The following is a 9,450-nucleotide window of genomic DNA, read 5'->3' on the forward strand; positions in this document are numbered from 1 at the left end:
TAATACTGATAGTGAAAAGTCTGGTTATATAAGTCTGTAACAATCCTTATTTGCACATTATCCTCACAACTGACTCTCACAGATAACCCCAGTGTCACGTCTATTCTCAACTCAGGCTTTTCAGCGGTCCACAAAAAAAAAAAAAAAAAAAACAAGACAGAATCAGTGCCAGACTCAATTAAGCCTCTGCCCTGATCAGCACGTATATACATATTATACATGAATATGCAAGCAACTGAGTCAAAGAGAGGTTACAAACCTAGGGAGCTCTCTTTCCTTCCTCTCCTGATGTGACATTATTACACTCGTTCTGTAATAGGGAAATCTTTCACTCAGAACAGAAATTAAAATTCCCCCACAATGCACAACTCCACGTCTCTACACAGAGAACAGCCAGTGCTTCTCTCTTACTCTTGCTCTTTATACATTCCTTCCAGAGTAAAAGTGAGAGCACAAACAGAAACAAAAACCAAATAACAGAAAAGTACAGGTGCTTCGTGCTTCAACGTTGATTTATGATACATAAGAGTTGCTCATGTCTCAAGGTTCTTTTGGACACAAAGTGAATATCAACACCGCCTGACAGAGCAAGGCATAATTTCTTCACCATCTGTTGAACAAATTAAACTTTTAATCACTTTCTACATCATCAAACAGGTTACAATATATCACGTTATAAAACCTGAAAATAAGGGCTCTCTGGTTGTGCATAAAAACGTGTCTGTGAGTAAACAAAGTTAACCCACGGTCATTTCCAATCCCAATCCAAAACGGTGGAGCTGCCCAGAACTGTCTCAGCCAATCAGATCACAGTATACGATTGACAGGTGTAATTGCACAGGGGAAATAGACACCATCATCGCAAACAGGTAAATCAATGTGCGTCCACCTGGGGATATTAAACTCTGAAATATAACCTATTTATCAGTCAAGGACAATCAAGAGAGATTTCATTAAAATTCTAATTTTAATAAACGTATTTGTTTTAGATAAAAAAATAAATTTTCTGCCAGCCACAGATTGTTGTTTGACTGATAGATTGAGACAGTAAATAACCCATCAGCCCTCATATACACTCAAACATTCATGAGTTGCCTTTTAAACCAAACGCATCATAAAGTTTCACTGCAGCTGAATTGACCCCACATCCCATGTGTACTCATAAAACAAAACACATCCTGTGAGCTCTGATGACCTGCCAGAATTAACCCATAAAGAAGATGGGTCAGTGACTGATAACCATGTCCATGGTTGTTAAAAAGTAATTTAAAATCTAGTTTAAAATGTGCATGTGCCAATTCTTAAAAATACACTTTTTTTATTCATGTCAGTTTCTTGTGTTTAAAAAAAAAAACATTTCCAACAAAAGTTTTGATTTAAGGATTCTAAAGTGGTGTAGCCATCAATAAGAAACCCAAAATACATGTGAGTGAATTTATTATTATTTTTATTTGTAGTAGTATTTATTTATTATATATAGGCTATTTTGAAAAAAGGATAAGCAGTATTTATAAATGTATTCTTACAAATAAAATTAATTTTGAATCCTGAATAAGTTATTTCAATTATATATATACACACACACACTGTGTGTGTATATATATATATATATATATATATATATAGCTCTTATTAATATATATATTAATATGAATTATACTAATATGAATTGGCTAAGTACTTAGTAAAAGTACTTAGTAATCATGTTGCCTTGGTCATTTTTATTATTATTTTATCATTTTTCTATAGACCTCTTTTGCACCGACGTCACAATTATATCACGGCGTTAGCTGGAGGCCAAACAAAGTGAAAACTGGAGGCGGCCAATACAAACCAGCACAGATTCGGCTACATAATAAGGATCTTAAATTATTATTATTTGTATTAAATGTCATCTTGTTGTGTTTCTGGGTGCAAGAATCACCTACAGGATCAAATTTAAAAAAAAATTATCGCATAATGTTTTCTGAATTATTGTGAATATTTGTGAATCATCTGTGATTTTATACATTGTTGTGATTGATTGTGATAGACTTTTTGAAGAACCTGGTAAGAAAGAATAATCAAATACATAGTTAATTAATATAATTTTAATACATAAAAAATATTTTTATTTCTAGAAAATATTCACATCATTAAAATTGCACTGTAATGTCACTTTACATTGTCGTTGCCACAAGTCAAGACCATTCATCACATAGTTATAGGAATCTAAAGATTTATATGCCCTCAGTTCGTCTTTTCGCTCTATCAGGTAGGTGTGGAAGGTAGGCCACTCAACCGAGGTAACGGTAGTCCTGTCATATCGTCCATCCATTGACTGAGCATGTATGGGTCGGCCAATCTGTTTCCGTCTGTTAAAATTAACTTTTGCAAATAAAAATCGCGGTCCTGAACAGAGAGTGACCTTGCACATTAAGATAAAATCAGATTTTCTCCCGTCATTGTTAAAAAACAATATAACAAAACTTGCAAACTAGCGTTAGTGAAGCGGCCAGAGGGATCGTTCTGCCTCCACCTAAGCTCCGCCCACATAAAAACGTCATCATGTTTACCAACTGAAAAGGGGTCTATTATTTAAAAAAGTAATTAAAAAAAATGCATTTGTAAATCATGTCCATGATTTACTAAATTGTTTTATCTTTTTAAGTAAATTGTGCGCACATATAATAATAAGTTCCCTCGTTTTATTAAGTCATGGGCATGTATACTAATTTGTTCCCTCGTTTTGATTTAACTAAAACAAGGGGACGAATTATTATAAAGTGTCTCGATCACCAGCTGGAGTGCCCTTGATAGCCACCAAAGGGCATTCCACCCCAGACTATTGTCATTCCATCAAGGACTGCATTACCCATAACTCATTGCCCAGTCTCATCATCCATGATTGTCTAGAGCTGTTTCTCATTACCTTGTTTAGCCCAGCCTATATAAACCCTGTACACTCAGCCAATCATTGTGAAGTATGTGTATGTTTCTACACTGCATTTTGGTAGCGTGCTGCATTTTTTTGTGCATTTTCATGGTTTTGACTTTCTGCCAGTTTTCTTGTTTTTTTCCTGTTTCCCCTGACTGTTTATCCTGTGTTTTGACATTTGCCTGTTTTTGGACTTCGATTGTGGATTACCATTTCAATAAATTCTGCATTTGGATCCTCAACCCACCTGTCACTCACATGACATCACAGCACTAGCAAACCACAATGATCCAACCAATACTCAATGGATAAAATCAAGTCCCGTCTTACATTTTTTCTAGTTCAAGAAGCCGTTTTACTCGGATATACTTCACAATAGGGAAGAAAAGACTTTCACAACTTTTATGCTTTCATGCTGCAGAAATGGAGGCCAGCAATGAAAGAGCTGTGTGAGTAAACCTCACTCCCCTGGCCATAAGAGGCACACTAGCAACTGACAGTAGAGGCTGCTGTCTTTAGCATCTTTTTTAGCGTGCCCACCTCCCATCCCGGTGACGCTGGTTCGAATTCCGCTCGGAGCGCTGTGAGTAGGACCAGTTACATTGTCACAGAACAAATGCTACAAGTTGGAGCATAAGTCCTGGGAGGAAGTCCCCACTAGCTCTTAGAAACACCCAGTTTTTCAGTCAATATTGTAAATGTGCTGTTTGTCGTCGCCAAAGTTGAAGTACATCCCTGGACATAAGTACAGTTCCTAAATCTGCTCTCCCACACATCTGCTGGCAAAAACTCTCTTTAACTCACTCTGACAAGCAGATGGGTGCACAGAGGCATTCACATACAGTACAAACAGCGCTCAGCGTCATCTATATTCAGCTGCTGTTTTTAGGAAACCTGTGAACACTCTCTCTCCTTCACACACACAGCATCTGCTGTGAAGAACTGGGTCCACTCTGACAAGACAGGCAGCATTAGGATCTTTGGGAAGGAATGAGATGGAGAGACTGACAAGTGGATAGAGGGATGGCAGGGGAGAGGAGACAAAAGACAACCCCCCCCCCCCCCCATTCTCTAACCTGTTCTTAATGACGGCCGTATCTAATGAGGAATTATTTTCTCCATTCCGGGCCCTGGGAAAATGTCACTTTGAGGTGCGTAGTTGAGATGGGTGAGGTGTTTCCTGCTTTAAAATGCTCCTCACGCACTCTGGCTGCGGTGTAATGCCTTCAGCTCGGTGAGAATATCCCCATCAACTCCCTTAATGGCCCAGCGGATACACTCCACTGCCTTACACACCTGCAACACACATATCACAACAGCTGCTCTGTGCTTGAGTGCATCTGAGTGTTTGTGTGTGTGTCTAGGGTGTTAAAACAGGTCCAACTAAGTCTTTACTTCAGCTTGGCAAAATGTGTTTTTTAAGACATTGAAAACTTGATGTAGCCTAAAAGAATCTACAAAGTCTACACAAATGCTGTACACAGGGTTGCACACACACACCCCTAAACCTACCCATCACAGAAAACTTTCTGCATTTTTACATTTTCAAAAAACATCACTTAGTATGATTTATAAGCTGTTTTCCTCATGGGGACCAAAAAATGTCCCCACACGAACAAGGATTTCAGATATTGCCGTCCTTATGGGGACATTTTGTCCCCATAATGTAGGGTTTACCAGGCCACACACACACACACACACACACACACACACACACACACACACACACACACACACACACACACACACACACACACACACACACACACACACACACACACGCTTTTAATTAGAAAGGATGCATTCAACTGATAAAAAATTACAGTATACAGACATTTATAATGTTACAAACTTTTCAATCATCAAAAAATCCTACAAAAATGCTACATGGTTTCAACATAAATATTACGAACTGTTTTCAACATTGATAATAATCAGAAATGATTCTTGAGCAGACAAAAAAACAGACAAAAAACTTTTGAACAGTATGGATAATATATTTAGCTGTGCATAAGCGTCAATGTTGAAAATGACAAATTACAATAGAAAACAAATCATGTGAAATTAACGTGAAACACAAACAATGTTTATCATTATCAATGTTAAAGGTCACACGAATCATGTGAAAGATGTTTGTTTTTTAAGTCATTTTTAATAATTAACAACTGTAATAATTATCATTTGCTGTTGCTACATCACATGTACGCTAGGATATTGAGGAGGTTAATGCATATGATCTCCACCATTGTGAGCAACTGTACTAAGGTGTAATCACACCACATTCTTCTCAAAATCACTGAGGATGACTCTGTTGATTTGGCTTGTTTTGTAAATCTAGTTCCAGCTCTCTGCAGCTGATTCAGGCTGTTCCGGTTCTGGTTTATGTGAGCGTTGTGCATTGATCGCTCCTTTGAGTCAGAATTTCCAATAGCTGAATGTTCTCAGTTGCTTTGTGCATCTTTAATCTGCTCTATTTGACTGCTAGAGTAGTGCTAGATAAGATATTGGACTTTTGACTACTGATATTCAAAAAATATTGTCAACCTGCTAAGTCCATAAAGGTGTTTCTGTGAATGTATCAATTTGAGCTCAGGTCATGTGCCTTTTATCTGAGACAACTGAAACATCCACTCACAAACAACAAACAGACAGATAAAGACCTGCACAGATGTCCTAATGTAACATGATACTGTGTAAACTACGACTGTGATTCCCAATAGGGGAACCCAAGGAGATTCCATATACTGAATTTTTTTTTTGTGTGTGTGTGTGTGTGTGTTTTCATGTTTAAAGGGACTTTCCATAGACATAAAACTTTCTGCATTTTTACATTTTACATTTTTACACTGTTTTCGTCATGGGGTTTTGGATACTGCCATCTTTGTGGGGATTACCAGCACACACACACACACACACACACACACACACACACACACACACACACACACACACACACACACACACACACACACACACACACACACACACACACACACTCTCTCTCTCTCTCTCTCTATCTCGCTCTCTCTCTCTCTCGCTCCCTCACACACACACACACACACACACACACTCTCTCTCTCTCTCTCTCTCTCTCTATCTCGCTCTCTCTCTCTCTCGCTCCCTCACACACACACACACACACACACTCTCTCTCTCTCACTCACTCACTCACTCTCTCACTCTCTCTCACACACACACACACACACACACACAGACTCTCTCTCTCTCTCTCTCTCACACACTCACACACACACACTCTCTCTCTGTCTCTCTCTCACTCACTCTCACTCACTCACTCACTCACTCTCTCTCACACACACACACACACACACACACACACACACACACACACACACACACACACACACACACACACACACACACACACACACACACACACACACACACACACACACACACTCTACAGTCATAATTGTTCTTCACAAAAACAAGAAACGTTCTTCACTGCTCTGTTCTATTCTTCTCATATCACGTCTCAGTCAATCAAAGCACAGAAACCAATATCTCAGTAGAAGCCGTTATAAAATAACAGATTCTATATTTGCCATTGACATTTATGCATTTGGCAGATTCATGGCTTTCATCCATAATTATGGTTACATTTTATTAGTTCCCTCGAAGTCAAACCCATGACTTTGGCATTGTAGCTGGACCCCAGGAATACAACAGTACAAATTATTTACAAAATACTATATATATAAATATATCAATTTAATACATTTCTGGTTTAGAGATGAAGGTGTCCTCCAGCATTACTGATGGGGCTATGGGTGTACGGTACATAATAATAAAATAAGTTGAGAAATATTGTCCTAAAACAGGCAAATCACAAACAGGTCCGGACAGAATCTGCATATATTTTCATGGGGGGTCTGCATAATGGATTTAAACTGGAAGCAAAACCAAAGTTCTCCAAAATATTTAATATTGTGTTCAAGCACACAAGGCAGAAGGCAGAAGTCCAGATCTGATCCTGGGAAATCTGAGATTCCTGAGGACTGAGGACAGAGGACAGGTGCAGATTCCTTGTGGATCTAGTCACGGCTGATAGACAGAAAATTAAAAGATTCCCTCTTTCACACAGACATACACGTCAACCCATGCAAAAATTCACTCACGGAGCATTCTGTTTACAACGGTTCACAATAATAAATCATATTTAGGGAATTCAAGTGGGAGGAAGAGAGAGAGAGAGAGAGAGAGAGAGAGAGAGAGAGAGAGAGAGAGAGAGAGAGAGAGAGAGAGAGAGAGAGAGGAAAGAGAGGTAACAGGAATTTGTTGTGGAGAATGATGGCAGGAAATACTATATCCTCTCCCACATAATCACTGAGACACACAGTCCTCCCCGGCCCTGTGTTAATAATTCAGCACTTAAATACCAGTAAAACACTCACACACATGTGGGAGTGAATCGCTTCCTCTGTTCCGACTCTGGAATAAAGGAAAGCAGCATCTGACGAGGGAAAAGCATTCTTTCCTCAGGGTGCTTTCAGCAGTTCCTATAGAGGTCAATTGTCATTAGCAAAGCAAATCTGCTCGGTCCTTCAAGTGCCCGTCTGGAGTCTCTCACAAACACGCTGCATGCCCATTCCAGGCCTCAAGAAGCACGAAAGCCATGAAAGCATAAAGAAAACAACATCTTTCGATTCTGTTTCCCCATTACATTTGACAGTGTCACCTCGAACAGCGTATGATGCTCACAGTGATCTCCAAACCAGACTTGGCACTTTTGATAACTTCTCCAAGAACAGAAAAAGAACAATTAGAAGTCATCCACATTAAGCCAGATTAAGTGATGAAGGTAAACAGACAATGCAAGAATGAGATATGATCCTTCCTGGAGAAAACTGGCATGGAAGTTGTCTGTACTCCCTGTGCTTTGCCAATAATGAACCTGTGGAGTTGCACAATAACCACTTTGTCTGAAGAGGGCTCAGACTTTTCAATAATTTCTAAATCTGTGAACTGAGATAAGATCCACTGTTGATTTGACCATGCCGCTTTGGTAAAGTACAAGCAGAAACTGTGTCTTTTTATAGGGCAGAGGTTCAACTGTTCTGTTGTAGGACTCGGATAGGAACACAAATAATAAAATGCAATTGACAAAATAATCAAATAAAAAAACAGTTTGTGGGTCCAGTCAAATTATATTGTCTCTTGGAATTTAAATTTAAATTAATGACATTAGCAGGTTGCATACTCATCCACGAAAATATGCAAAGTAAAAGAAAATACAATACAGACAATATTAAATACAATTCGTTTGGGTCAATACATAAAATTTGATTTCAGAATAACTGTTATTAGAATTTATTGGACACAAATGGGTGCCCGTGCACAGAGCAGATGTCTTCAGAATCAGAATGCGCATTTATTGGCCAATGATTTGCTCTTATTACTTAATGGTTTGCTCCAAAGGACAAACATAAGCCTAATACAACATCCATTTCAACACAACCTGAGGGTGACATGACCACAGGGCCACCAGAGATGGCACCGGGTGCTCGGTCTACCTTGGCACACCATCTATACTGGCAAAGACACGCAGCCTAGAGGAGCGAGTCAGGATGTAGAGAGATAAGGATGCAGCGCTTTCCATCTGTTCCCAAAGCATCACCAAGCATGAGAGCCACAATAAGAGTAACATCCATTCCAAGAAAACAGACACTTTAGATGAAAATGAGCACTGACTACTTTGCTGCGCTTACGTCTCTAAGAGAAGTTCTGGATATTAGATGTAATGCATCTTACCTCCAGACCTGTCCGATCTGCAAGATGTGAATGACGGACTGGAAGAGCCACATGCACACTCTGCAGCATGTCCGCGTGCCGTTCGCAGGCAGGGTTCTCCGCCGGTCGCTGTCCTTGGTGCTGAAATCGCATCCGTCCCCAGTCGGGGACGCGCTCATCTCCGAGTAATCGTACACGAACCACCTGAAACTTAACACCTGAACCACCGCGGAGGGAACCACCACAAACACTAACGTGAGCCCGAACCACCAATACTCCCGCCTCAAGTAGTAGTCCGCTGCCAGCCACAGGTCGGTGGCTCCGTCGGAGAAGAAGACCAGGAGGGCGCACAGCACCCAGCAGCAGTCCAGCAGCGAGAAGCGCTTCTCGGCGTGAGGGTGCAGAGGAGCCGCGCTCTGTTCAGGGCCAAGCAGACACCGTGAAGCGCTCTCACACACGGCTTCTCCATCCGATTTAGCGGCCATGTTTGTTGTAGAAAGAGAGTGGGCAAAGGAAAGCGAAGTACAATGAGAGGGGAGGGGGATGTGGTGTGTGTGCTGGAGAGTGTGAGCGAAAGCTCATGGGAGAGTTGTGAGAGAAAGAGCGAGAGCAGAGAGAGAGAGCGAGAGAGAGAGAGAGAGAGAGAGAGAGAGAGAGGAGGTGGGGGGAGACGGACAGACAGACCTCGTGGATATAATTGGTTTGTACTGGGATACAATCAGCCTTGTTTCACAAACATTTCGTTGGAAGGACTACAAAGATATGCAGCATCTTGTGAAACG

General features: G+C 40.3%; 1 protein-coding gene across 1 annotated transcript in view; it reads right to left on the reverse strand.

Moving 5' to 3' along the window:
* The window catches only part of xkr7b (XK, Kell blood group complex subunit-related family, member 7b), an 80,506-nt gene extending 71,276 nt beyond the window's left edge, over positions 1 to 9,230 (reverse strand). Inside the window, exon 1 of the mRNA XM_077214278.1 lies at positions 8,690 to 9,230. Coding sequence (XP_077070393.1) covers positions 8,690 to 9,153 — 464 coding nt within the window. The 5' untranslated portion in view covers positions 9,154 to 9,230. The remainder of the gene's footprint in view (positions 1 to 8,689) is intronic.
* Positions 9,231 to 9,450: the final 220 nt, after the last annotated feature.

This window comes from Siphateles boraxobius, unplaced genomic scaffold (assembly GCF_051911475.1).
Source record: "Siphateles boraxobius isolate OS27281-9 unplaced genomic scaffold, OSU_SipBor_1 68, whole genome shotgun sequence".
Taxonomy (NCBI): domain Eukaryota; kingdom Metazoa; phylum Chordata; class Actinopteri; order Cypriniformes; family Leuciscidae; genus Siphateles; species Siphateles boraxobius.